This window comes from Dipodomys spectabilis, unplaced genomic scaffold (assembly GCF_019054845.1).
Source record: "Dipodomys spectabilis isolate Male_0828 unplaced genomic scaffold, ASM1905484v1 ptg000002l, whole genome shotgun sequence".
Taxonomy (NCBI): domain Eukaryota; kingdom Metazoa; phylum Chordata; class Mammalia; order Rodentia; family Heteromyidae; genus Dipodomys; species Dipodomys spectabilis.
The window spans coordinates 37632741-37646105 of NW_024870679.1; the positions used below are offsets into that span (position 1 = coordinate 37632741).

The 13365-nt window shown below is 42.4% G+C and overlaps 1 protein-coding gene across 1 annotated transcript; it reads right to left on the bottom strand.

Moving 5' to 3' along the window:
• Positions 1 to 478: 478 nt before the first annotated feature.
• On the bottom strand, positions 479 to 13285 carry Leprot. Its single transcript, XM_042684343.1, has 4 exons — positions 13201 to 13285; positions 7607 to 7682; positions 3106 to 3292; positions 479 to 1053 (listed from the first exon to the last, which is right to left on the bottom strand). Exons 1-4 carry the CDS (start codon positions 13214 to 13216, stop codon positions 937 to 939), a joined length of 396 nt encoding a protein of 131 aa, XP_042540277.1. The 5' UTR covers positions 13217 to 13285; the 3' UTR covers positions 479 to 936.
• Between the last annotated feature and the right edge of the window lie 80 nt (positions 13286 to 13365).

Sequence of the window (13365 nt, forward strand, 5' to 3'; positions counted from 1 at the left end):
ATATGCAGACACACCTGTTCCTTACACTTCCCATAGCTCTGACCATTGACAAACATGAAAGGGAGTTTGAACTCATCCTCACCATTCAGGCAGGCAAGACGCTTCTTGGTTAACACCCAGAGTGGTCGAGCCCAAGGGAAGACAAGGGAGATGGGTGTGATGTCTACTCCTCTAGGACTGAGCTTCTCCAACTTTAATAAACTTAAAAATCTCACCAAAGGGGCTGGGAAGGTGGCTCAGTGGTAGAGCGCTTGCCTTGCATGCATGAGGCCCTGGGTTCGTTCCTCAGCACCACATAAGCAAAAAGAAAAAAAAAAGCTGGAAGTGGTGCTGTGGCTCAAGTGGTAGAGCGGTAGCCTTGAGCTGAAGCTGAGGGACAGCGCCCAAGCCCAGAGTTCAGGCCCCACGACCGGCCCCCCCCCCCCAAAAATCTCACCAAAATGCACGGGGTTGGGGGTGGAGTTCCTTATATTTTTCAAATAAGCTCCTATGAGACCCTTGATGCTCATGGTCTGTGAACCATATTTTGAGTAGCAAGAGTCTACAACAGGGAAAGCCAACTCTGCCTTTCTGGGCTATAAAGAGACCTGCTTTCTGCTACCCAAGCACAGCACAGACTAAAAGGTAGATGCCCTGCATAAGTGAGTAGTTACTACAAGACTGTGTTAATACATTTGCTGAAAGAATCCTGACTATAGGAATAGCTAAACAAATGACATAATTCAACTTGAGTAAATGCAGAGGTCTGTTTTCAGAGAGTAAGACTACTCCATTGCTTGGGAAGTTTTCCTCAAAATGATCATGATATAAAGGTATAAAATAGTCAGCATACTAAATTCCATAGTCAGCAAGTTAATTAATAAAGTGCCACATGTGCACACATATACATAGAGTACAAATACTAAGAAATTCAACACTTATTCTCAGAACCAAGGGCTACCACTGTTCCCAGCTAAAATCATCTCCTCTTCCAAATACAAGGAAAAAGCCTTGAATTGTAAGGAAAATGACAGCATTGCCTGCCAGCACAAGGCCACAAGCTCCCCATTTGATCTGAAACACAAAAGAAAAGAAGGATTAAATCCTGACTTTCTTCATACTGTGTTCTTTTCAAATCTTTTATTGTCTGCATTAGAAACCACCAATGAAATACGGCACAGTGCTGCTAAAAGGCTGAATTATGTAACAGGCAGAGGACAGTGGACTATCAGTAATTAGGCTAATTGCTTCTGTGATGCTTGTTAAGTCTAGCATCATCCTTTAACATTTTCCCTACTTGTTTTTAGCTGACAACAATTGCCTTAGGCAAAATACAAGCAGCAAGATTCTCAACCAATTGTCAATTACAATATTACCTACTCAAAATTCTGCAAGCATCAACTTCTTTCAGAGAAAATAGGAATTGAGAGTGATGGATTTGTTTGCTTCTTTTCTAGACAGGAAAAAAACTTTAAATAATAATGTGCACTCAAAACCAGCCTTTCTGCAGTGGCAGATGGTTTCACAAAGGCACCGTGGGAGTGAGAGCGCCCTCTAGTGGCTAATTGGTGCTTTAATTTAACCACAAAAGGAATGAAAACGTCCTAAAACATAAAATAGGAAAAATAAAATATTTACAACAAAAGTTAAGAAATGCTAGTCTAAAGCACAAGAAGAAAAAGGAAATGCTGCATTCAATAGCTTTCAATGCTTCTCCATGGCCTGATTAAAACTCAAACTGGCATGCTATTCAAGATTCATGTTCACCAGGCTTTATTAACCTTTCCAGCATAAATCTCAACTAATCTTTATTTCATGGACTGCATTTCCACACTCGGGTACTATTCCATGTAAGAGCTTTCTCTATGTAATCAAAGCCATATTTATTCCTAGATATCCCTAATCTTTTTTTTTTTTTTGGTCGGTCGTGGGGCTTGAACTCTGGGCCTGGGCGCTGTCCTTCAGCTCTTCAGCTCAAGGCGAACACTCTACCACTTGAGCTACAGTGCCACTTCCGGTTTTCTGGTGGTTTATTGGAGATAGGAGTCTCAGAGTCTTTCCTGCCCGGGCTGGCTTTGAACCGCGATCCTCAGATCTGAGCCTCCTGAGTAGCTAGGATTACAGGTGTGAGCCACCAGCGCCCGGCCCTAATCTTTTGATAGTTGGAGGTTCTCTCTTCTTGGAGCTTTTATGGCATTCTGATTACATTTCAATCCTATATTTCATAAACCTATAGTATAATTATCTGTCAGGGCAGTTTGTGTGCCTAATTCTTATTCCTCATGTTTTACAAATAGCAAATTTTCCAATGATATTTGAATATTGAACAAATAAACAAGATGTAGACATATTTCTTTTTTTTTTTTTTTTTTGGTCCGGTCGTGGGCCTGAACTCTGGGCCTGGGCACTGTCCCTCAGCTCTTCAGCTCAAGGCTAGCGCTCTACCACTTGAGCCACAATGCCACTTCCGGCTTTTTTTTTTTCTGCTTAGGTGGTGCTGAGGAATCGAACCCAGGGCCTCAGGCATGCAAGGCAAGCGCTCTACCACTGAGCCACCTTCCCAGCCCTAGACATATTTCTTATACAATGCCCTAAACTGAAATAGAAGTAATGGGGGCATAATGAAAGCAAAGAGTGGGAAAGACAATAAACATCAAGAAATTGAATATTAGATGTGAGGATGGCATCTTATTCACTTTATCTTCTGGTAGCTACAGATATATTCATTAATCTATTCTTCCTGTATTGAAATTAAGTCCACGATCCCATTTGCAAAAGAAGTTGAGGATTTTCATTTTGTGACTAGAAAAGTATTTCTCTATAGTTTCTGTGGTTGTCCTATGATTTAAGACACTGATTTAAGAACAATCCCAGAGAATAAACCAGAAAAAGCAAGAAGTCATATGGACTAGCGAAAAGCTCTAAGAAATGGACAAAAAAAAAGTACTCTGAAAACATAGCTGAGATATTATAGTTAGGATCCAAAGTGGAGGAAGAAAGGCACTAAAAACACATCTGGCTTTGAGCATAAAGTCTACGCAAGGAAACATAAAACTGAGGTTCCAGACACAGGCCTTTGAAATAAACTCATGAAAGTGGAGCAAAACAACAGAAAACAAAACTTACCACAGACACACGAGCAAGAATAACAGGAAATCCAAAGGCAGAAACAACAATCCCAGTAGTGAAGAAGTATGCCAACTCCCGACAGGCACTACTGGTTGCATCCGAATCATATGTGGTTCTTTTGGCAATGAAATGGGGGATGGGGGAGATGACGTGGAAAATCAGGACGAACAAGGGCCAGTAAACGCTGTCAGGAGCACCCAGAGGAAACCCAAACAGAAAAGTCATGGTTACAACTTACATTTCATTTCAAAATTATTGTTTTAAATGCTTAGGCCAAAAAAAGTTCAACAATTAGGAATAGTGAAATCATTTCTACCAGAAATAGATAAGCAATGATTTCTAAGTTACGGATCCATGAATACGTATCATGTATATATTGTTTAAGTTAAAAAAAAAGAAAAGAAACCATACATGTTGGATGCCAGCTACTTAGGGGGCTGAGATCAGTAAGGTTATAGGGTGCATGCAGCCAAGCCAGCCATAAAGTCCAGGAGATGCCATTCTCAAACAACAGCTAGGCCTGGTGGTGCACACTAGTCATCTCAGCTACAGCAGGAAGTGTAAACTAAAATTGTGGTCCTAGGTATGGCATAAAGCAAGACCTTATCTCTGAATAACTAGTCCAAAAAGAACTGGAAGAGTGGCTCCACAGTAGAGGGTATGTCTAGCCTACCCTGAGTGCAAATCCCAGTACTGAGCTGCTACAACGTCCTTTCCCTTACTTTTTGTCAAAGTACTGGGGATTGAATCCAGGGCCTTATATACACTAGGCAAGAGGCCTGCCACTGAGCTATATCCCAGACTCTGAGCTGCAGTGTTGCTTTTCCTTTCTTTCGTTCCTCCTTTCTTTGTTTCCTCCTTTCTTTGTTTCCTTCTTTCTTTCCTCCTTTCTTTCTTTTCTTCTTTCTTTCTTTCTTTTTCGGGCTAGAACTGGGGCTTGAACATCTAGGAAATGAATAAATGATACCCACAATGTGTGTGGGCCTCACATTCTTGCTCAGCTTTTTTGTTCATGGTAGTACTCTACTATTTGAACGAGGCCTTTCCTTCTTTGCTGGCTATTTGGACAGAAGAGTTTAGAGGATTTGTCTACATGTGCTGGCTCTGAATGTTAATTTCCAAATCTCAGTGCTATGCTTATAGGCAGTAGCCACCAGTGCCTATCTGAGCTACAATTTCTTTAAGGACAAAATCTTGGTAAATAGTCTGTTTTCCCTATAGAACATAGTATAGTTGTTTGCATCTATTAATTCAATTAAGGTCTTTGTAATTGTGTGCATGTTTAAAAACTTTCAATATTTTTAGAAAAAAAAAACAAATTTCTAGACCTGGCCTTACATGTATCTTACCTGTATCTACTGCTTTCTACTGCTTTTTCCATTCATTTTGTACCATCTTCATATTCTGGATCTCTGTCTCTCTGTGTCTGTCTGTCTGTCTCTGTCTCTGTCTCCCTGTCTCTCTTTCTGTCTCTCTCTGTCTCTGTCTCTCTGTCCCTCTCTCTGTCTCTGCTCTCTGACTCTGTCTCTCTCTGTCTCTGTCTCTCTCTCTGTCTCTCTGTCTCTCTCTCTCTCTCCCCCTCTCTCTCTTTGTGTAATATCTGATATCTGGTATTGGGATTTGAACTCAGCACATCACCATTTGAGTCATGGCCCTCGCCCTTTTACTTTAGTTAATCTTAACACTTTTTGCTTAGGCCAGCCTCAGACCGTGATCCCCCTTCCTACTTTTCCCATGCAAGTGAGATTACAGGCCTGTACCATCCTCTCCAAGGCAGGGTCTTGATGACTTTTGCTCAGAATAACTCAAACCATGATCCTCCTGTCTCTGCCTATGCCTATGCTTAGCTGAGATTATATGCATGAACCACAGCACCTGGTTCACTCCTTTTATTCTCTTAACCTGTTGCCAGAGCACCCTTCATTCTCTGTGTTCCTTACACACTCTGGAACCTTTGCTATGCTCTCTCTGCTTGGATAGTTTTCCCCCTTCATATCATGCAATATAAAAAGAGACACCTTCCTAAAAGTTTCCCTGGCATTCATCCTAACACACCTCAATTACTCTCAAGCATGTCACCCCTTCTGACTTTCTGCACTGCACTTACTCTCATCTGACATCTGCTTGCATATGAGAATAGGGGTCTGCTTTGTCTTGATCAGTTACTACCTATCTCGAAGTCCTAGAACAATGTGCTCCATTTATATTTGCTAAATAAATGGGAAAATATAGATTGGAAGTATGGGAGACATGAAAATACATAATTCTCACTATTAAAAAATGTAGGTGCATCCAATTTTTCTTATAAATAGGTTACAATGATACTGTAATGCAAAATAACAAAACTGCTTTCTTTCCAAATTTTACTGCTTTTCACTTTCTTAGTGGAAATTGCTACCTGGTTGCATCTTTATAAAGACTTCCTAAATAATTATCCAATTGATACCAGTTAGACATTTATTATTCTTCATTCCTTAAGGTTTCTGCTCATTTTCATAAACACACATGACAGTAATACACATCACCACAAAACTGTAACAATACAGAACCAGCGAGCCAGCCAGCACCCCTCAGCAGGGGTGGGAGGTGAAGCTTTCCTAGTAAAGTTTCCCATTTGAGCTACAGATCTAGCAGGCCAAGATTACAGCCAAAAAGCAAGAGGGAACGTGCCTTTCACCCAGAAGCCTGAGGATGGAAACACAAAGTTTAGATTTCTAATTTTAAACTAGTATGTTCCAAGAACCATCTAGCAATATTATTGCAAGGGGCTGTTAGAGAATCCATAATTCAAAGTAAGGACATGAAATACGAAGAGGGGAAGAGGCCTGGAAGAGACAACTATCACCTGATATACCCCAAGCTACAGCTCCTAATTCATCCTGGAATACAGTGACAGTTTTCTGAAAAATGATCTGAGAGACTTTGTTTCCATTTATAGTCAGCTTCCAGTATACAACTACAGAGACTGACTGCTCTGCTCACGTACAAGCAACCTTATTTTTAGATAAAATTTGAATATCAAACATCACCCTATTCGATTAGTATGTAGGCCAAAAATCAGCAAACTTTTTCAAACTTTTTTTCCAAATAGTACATATTTAGCCTCTTCCAGCCCCGAGGTCTTTGCCTCAACTCTGAAACTGCAGTCAAAAGCTGCCAGCGATAGTATGTACATACATGAGCATGGCTATGTTCCTGTAAGAGTTTAATAATGAAAACAGACACCAGGCTATACTTGGCCTGTGGGCCAGTTTGCTGACTTCTGAATCATCATCACAACGATATGAAGTTAATTTCTCTGTAGTAGTAGTGGTAGTCACAGGTGGCTTTCTTACCTGTGGAGACAAACTGTTTGTAGGATGAACGATGAAAAACACCTGGGCTTAGAATGAACCATGCAATGATGGGCAACTCTTTGGTCAAGAGAATTAGAATGTGTGTTCCACTTCCCTATCTGTTATATTACTGGATGATTTGGATGATTTTCATTACCCTGGGCTTTCCTGGGTAGGAATGAGGATAATAAAATGCTATCTCCTTAAAATCAGCATAAAGCAATATCTGTGAAATCTCTGAACAAATGCCGTGTAAGTTCTGTGATTGTCTCAAAGATGGACGACATACCTAGGCTGATGTGAATCCATTGTTGTCCTAACAACTAGCTCCAGGTGGTGTCACTCACATCCCTTCTGACAAGTTGCTCAAGCCAATTATTTGGGAGACATCCAAGATGTTGAGCCCTGACATCAATTAACAAAACCTACTCATTCTGCCACCTATGTCACTCTGCATTTTTTTTCCATTCCTGCCACCACAGTCTTAATTTTACTTGATTTATGCCAGTAGCCCCTTAGGATTATGCCTGATTATAGTCTCAGCACTTTTAGATCTAGTCTCACATTTTGCCCACAATAACCCACTTCTGGCCAAACCCAGTATTCAGGTATTTTCCCAGAGCTTATTGACTGGTAATTTCCCCCAAGGAGTACAGAGCTACAAAAGACTGATTCGATACCTATCCAACCTTTCTACTGTACCTTGCTGAATAAAGGTGATTAATGATCTCTGCCTAAAATGCATTTATCCACCAGGTCTTGGCTCAAATACAGCCTTGCTGTGCTGCCCCCCAGATTTTTTTTCCTGAGTTCCAACTGTATCACACGCATACCAACAGCACATTACAGCAGCCATCTTATTAGCTGCATTGTTTGTCTGTCTCTCACTTATAACTATAGCTATAAGCTCCTCAAAGAAAAGGTTATTCTCATATCCCCAGTTGGTCTACAGGAGGAGCTTAACAGATGCTTACTAAATGAAAAGAATATTTTTAAAAGCTTTTTCATGTATAAATACATAGATCCTGAAAGGACTGGATTCATAACCTAGAATTCACTAAGTCATTGATTTTGGTGTTAAATTCATAAAACTCTCTAACACCCACACTCTCAGTGACAACCACACAAAAAAAAGAGTAGCTCATTCTGGAATCATCACTTACCCATAATCCTCCAAGGCACATCCCAGCATAAGAAAGGTCAGCCCAATAGCTCCACTGAAAGACAATGCCACCAGAGCTGTGAAAAATAAAAGCAAGGGTTAAAGGTTCCAGATCATCAGTTGCCAGTGCAGTCAGGGTAGCTGGGATATGACTACATATGCATGTAGCTTCTCTGAGGGATGACAAGTTATTGTGGAGTTAGATGATAGTTATAGCTGACAACCTTATGACTATACCACACTAAAGAAGAAAAACAATGATTTCATAGTATGTGAATATGTATCAATAAAACAATTTACTAGCTGGGTGCTAGTAGCTCATGCCTATAATCCAATCTGTTCAGGAAGCTGAGATCTGAGGATCATGGTTCAAAGCCAGCCTAGGCAGGAAAGCCTAGGAGACTCCAATTAACCACCAAAAAGCAGAAAGTGGAGCTGTGGCTCAAGAAGTAGAGTACTAGCCTTGAACAAAAACAAAACAAAACACTCAGAGATAGCACCCAGACTCTGAGTTTAAGCCCCAAGTCTGGCACGCACACACACACACGCGCGCACACGCACGCGTGCACGTACACACACACACACACAGAGGAAATTACTTAGAAAAGAATAAATGAAGCTGGGCAGTGGTGGCTCATGACTGTAATCACAGCTATTCAAGAGGCTGAGATCTGAGGATCACAGTTCAAAGACAGCACAGGTAAGAAAGTCTATTCAACTCTTACCTCCAATTAACCACCAGAAAACTAGAAGTGGTGCTGTGGCTCAAAGTAGTAGAGCCCTAGCCTTGAGGAAAAAGAGATCAGGGATAGCACCCAGGCCAAGTTCAAGCCTCATGGCTGCCCCAAAAAAAAAAAGAGAAAGAAAAAAATGGTCCAAATCTGCATGAATCTCATTAATCAATGTACATTTGACTAGCAAGTGCCTATTGGACAAGATGTCTGTATGCACTTCATTCATGTATTGACACCTTATATTAAGGAGGAAGGGCTTTTCAGAGGTTATTAAGTACAGATGAGGTAAGAAGGTAGAGTCCCCACGATGGGATCAATATCCTTAGCAGAGAAAGAAACTAGAGTGACATGTAAGGTTTTCATGGGCCCACTCACGCCTCCAGGGAACAAAAAGCAAGGACAGCCCTTACCAGATACCAGATCCACCTGGGCCTCCACCTTGGACTTCCCAGCCTCCAAAACTGTGACTCCAAACATGACATTACGCCATCCGCTCTGTGGTATATTTGTGATTGTAGCCCAAACTGGGTAAGAGGACCACCTGTGTCTACCCCTGTAAAAATCAAAGGCGGACAAAGGTCTCCTGCAACTCCAGTACCTTCCCACACTGATGGTGTGAGTTCCCTCTATATCTGCCACAGGAGGACAGATAGCCAGTCTCTGTAACTCTAGTGTGGAGAAACTTGGTACTACCTGAGGCAGGTCATTATTCTCTACCAGTTTCTAAAATGTTAGACATTCTCTTTTCCTATCATCCCAAAGTGACTTCCTCAGAGAGAGCTTCGATCACTTTGCCTCACTTCATCACAAGTACTTCAAAACTGCTTTTATATACTCATAGGAAACAATTCCCAAGTGGTATCCACTGAATAAAACATCAACTCCCTGACTCAGCTTGATCTACATCTCAGAGGAAGGAATGTAGGCAGGGCAGATACCCTTGCTGTGCAGCTGAGTGATCCACAGAATACCAGGTTAGTAAAAGATCTGAGTCACACACATGGATTCAAATATCAACTTTATTGTCCACTGGCTACAAGACAAAGAACACAATACATATTCTCTATGGAAAAATTACTGAATAATTTTGATTAAATTAATGAAATTTTACTGCTTCCTCTTACTTTATTTTATTTTTTGTCAGTCATGGGGCTTGAACTCTGGGCCTGGGTGCTGTCCCTCAGCTCTTCAGCTCAAGGCGAGCGCTCTACCACTTGAGCTACAGCGCCACTTCCGGTTTTCTGGTGGTTTACTGGAGATAAGAGTCTCACGGTCTCTCCTGCCCGGGCTGGCTTTGAACCGCAATCCTCAGATCTCAGCCTCCTGAGTAGCTAGGATTACAGGCGTGAGCCACCAGCGCCCGGCGTCCTTTTACTTTAAGAAGATACAAGATATTGTTTTATAGGAAGATGCCAAAAGGCTTTTCAGGAAACATCCAGAAGTATCCAGATATTAGAGAACAGGAAGGACCATCAATTCTAATTTATTTTTTTCCGTGTGTGTGTGTGTGTGTGTGTGTGTGTGTGTGTGTGTGTGTGTGTGTGTGTGTGTGTGTGTGTGTGTGTGTGTGTGTGTGTACATGAGATGGTCCTGGAATGTGAACTCTGGGCCTGAGCATTGTTTCTGGCTTTTATGCTCAAGGCTAGTGCTTTACCACTTTAAGCCACAGCTCCATTTCTGGCTTTTTGGTAATTAATTGGAAATAAAAGAGTCCTGTGAACTACCATGCATAAGCCGGCTCTGAACCACAATCCACAGATCTCAGGTCTATAATAAGAGCCACCAACACCCAGCTCAGTCTACTTTTTAATGGAAAAATGACCACATGTGGATATATATTCATATATATTCATATATGTGCAAATGTATATTCTATATGTATCCATTTATCAGATGACCTTTTCCTAACAGGATTTGCTAACCCCCCCTCTGGGTCTGATCATCTTCAATACACCCTATTCCACAAGCCCAACAAAGCTGAGTACTACACACCCTTTCTTTCTGTCCCTCCCGTTTCTCTTTGTGATTCTTTTTTTTTTTTTTGCCATGTGTGCATTTGGTATGAGTATGGGTGTGTGTGTGTGTGTTCAGGAATAGCACACTCAGCCATCTCTTAATGTTGGAGATGACCAAGAATCCAACCTCATCTTTCTTTTGACTCTGGACTCCAGCTGAATAAATGCATCCAATCCAATATACAAGAGCCCAGCCACATTTGAGGATCTGAGAACTAGGCCTGTACTTACACCTTCAACATGCCCCACCCTGCGTAGACAGCTAATAACTAATGAGAACATGATAAAGCAAACCACCATTCTCCCTTCCACTGCTCCCAAGCACACATTGCTCCATTTCCCTATGAAAGCCTATCTTAGAGAATTCACACCAAAGCTGCTCTCTGCCTTTCAGTGAATCAGCAAGTCCATATGACTCTATCACGAGAATTGAGACTTCTCCAGTGAAGAACCTAATCATCTGCCTGCAGTCATCTGTGCCCCTTCCTAACCACCCTGACACAGCAGACACTGATACTTGAAGTGGTATATATATACTTTGTTCTTTTCAGGAATTTAGAGGGAATACACACACAGACACACACACACACACACACACACACACACACACACACACACCTTGTTCTTTTCAGGCATTTAGAGGATATATATATATATACATATATATACATATATATCCTCTAAATATATATATATATATCCTCTCTATGTATATATATGTGTATATATGTATATATGTGTGTGTATATATATATATATATACACACACAGAGAGAGAAGAGCAGGGACTATAGAGAGACAGTAGGGGGAGTAATAGAAAGACAGAAATATATATTATACATATATTAAATATTATACCTTCCCTCTAAATTTCTGAAACGAATGAGGTGTATTCATTCATGTCCACCCTGCAGCCACTCTCCATCTGGAATATACTCTGCCCTTACAGATGAAACCTGGTGGATCCCATTAGATTCAGTTCAAATACTGTTCTTTGTTTAAAAACAAAAAAGTCCTCTTCATCCCTAGAGGAATAATTAGTCCATCTTCATTAGTTTCTTGGGACACAAGTTGGATGACTCAGAATAACAAACATGAAATGAAACTGTCAGAGAGAGGCATGCTCTCCCTGAAGGATGTAGGGAGCAAAGACTTCCTTGCCTCTTTCTGCCTGGTGGTGCCAATAATTGTCGCCACTTGGTTTGCAGCTGCATCATAACAATTTCTGTTCTAGAATTCATTCTTTTATGTCTTCAGATTCAAATTTCCCTCTTCATTCAAGAACACCAGCCATTGGATCACAGCCTAATTAAAGCAAGTATGATCTTAGCTTGACTGCATCGGAAGACCCTATTTCCTAATAGGCTCTACAATAGGATGTATTTCCAGGAGAGTCACATTCACAGGTAGTAGGGAGTTAGAACCTACCAATACCTTTGGAGGGAATATAACTCAACCCACCACAAAGCTCTGCTTCCACAGCATCTGAGCATACCTCATTCACTTACACAGTAATGTAATTATTTGTAGTTGTCACTCAACAATCAATTCTCATCTATCTTTTTAACTCCAGGTGTCCCCACATACAAGTGCTCAAAAAAAAAAAAAAATTTAAAAAGTTGAATTACCTGAAAAATACTTCCTTTCTACTACCTCATACTTTCGAACACATTCACATATAAACATTGTTACTATTTGATAGTTTTTGGTCAGGATAAATCCTATGTAATAGGAAGATACTGTGTCATCTGCTTTCTAGGTTGGAGTTAAATGGATATATTATACACTGGACACTGTCCAAGTAAGCCAGGTTTACTCAATTGATATTAAATATAAAAAGTCAGCCAGAAAATGATAAAACGTGTCTGTTGCTCACAGCTCACACAGATAAATTCATAACGAACACACAAGTGCAGACATGCATTATACCCTGCCAAGGTGTTCGCGGTAGATATCATCCGGGAAGATCTCTGTACAAATTTCAAGAATAGGAACTCGCAACTCAGAAACAAGTTATGCCAGTCCTTTCCCAAGAGCAGAAACGGAATCGTGTCCTTGCTCAAGGAAACTATCCAGTAACCTCTTTCCCCATTCAGACCTTCCTATCTCTGAACGCACACAGAGAAAGGAAGTGCTGTTCACAGTTCCCCCTTTCTTAAACTGTCCCATGCAAAAACACACTATTGTACATCCCTTACTTTCTTGTCTGTCCAGACGGGGATAGAAATCACTGGAGAAGGTCCATGTCAAAATCCCATCTAATCTAGGCTCCAAGGTTGCATTATTTCTGGGTGTTTTCCACGGAAACCTGACAACAGCCAACTCTGCCCCAGTGGAACAAGAGGATTAAGTTTCTCTTGTCCAGCACTGGAGACAAAGGCTCCTTTGTAAGTAATAGGAAACCGAGGAGGGACAGGAAGCGGGAAGGGAGGCGTTGGGATCGGCGAGCGAGGAAGTAGAGCCCTCCTTTAAAAAACTTGGCAAGGGTCGAGGGGCAATCTGGGGAAACTGAGGCGAAGCGGGGCGGCGGGGCGGGGAAGAGGATGCTCCAAGGCTAACTGGGGCCCCCCAGGAGGGCGGCGCCGACGGGAAAGGCCTCCGCCCGGGGTCCGCAGGACCCCAGAAGAGCGCCGGAAGCCGGTGGCCCCAGCTCGCAGCTCGGAGATCGCCCCGAAACGCGCCTCCACCCCCCACGAGGCGAGCGGAGCGCACCGGCGCCTCCGAGCCCGGAGACGGGGCGGCAGACAGCCGGTCCCTGCCCGCGCGGACGGCGCAGCTGCAGCCGCGCCGGGGCCGGAGGTCGTGACCCCGCCCCGAGACCACCGAGCCGGGGGTCGAGGATGTACCTTTAACGCCCGCCATATCTCAGGAGCTAGAGCTGCTCGCGGCTGTTTCCGGCTTCCTCCCACCACCCGGGTCCCCCGCCCCGGTCCCCCGCCCCGGTTCCCGCCCTGAACAGGTCCACGCCCCGCGGGGCCCGACTCCGCCACGTAGGGCCCGCCTACAGACAG

What these genes read in the sequence shown, in the direction of transcription:
- Leprot (XM_042684343.1), bottom strand. An exon ending in TGTGCCTTGGAGGATTATGG is followed by an intron (nt 3,293 to 7,606) that starts GTAAGTGATGAT and finishes TGCTCCTGACAG; the next exon opens with CGTTTACTGGCCCTTGTTCG. An exon ending in TTCTTGCTCGTGTGTCTGTG is followed by an intron (nt 1,054 to 3,105) that starts GTAAGTTTTGTT and finishes TTTGTGTTTCAG; the next exon opens with ATCAAATGGGGAGCTTGTGG.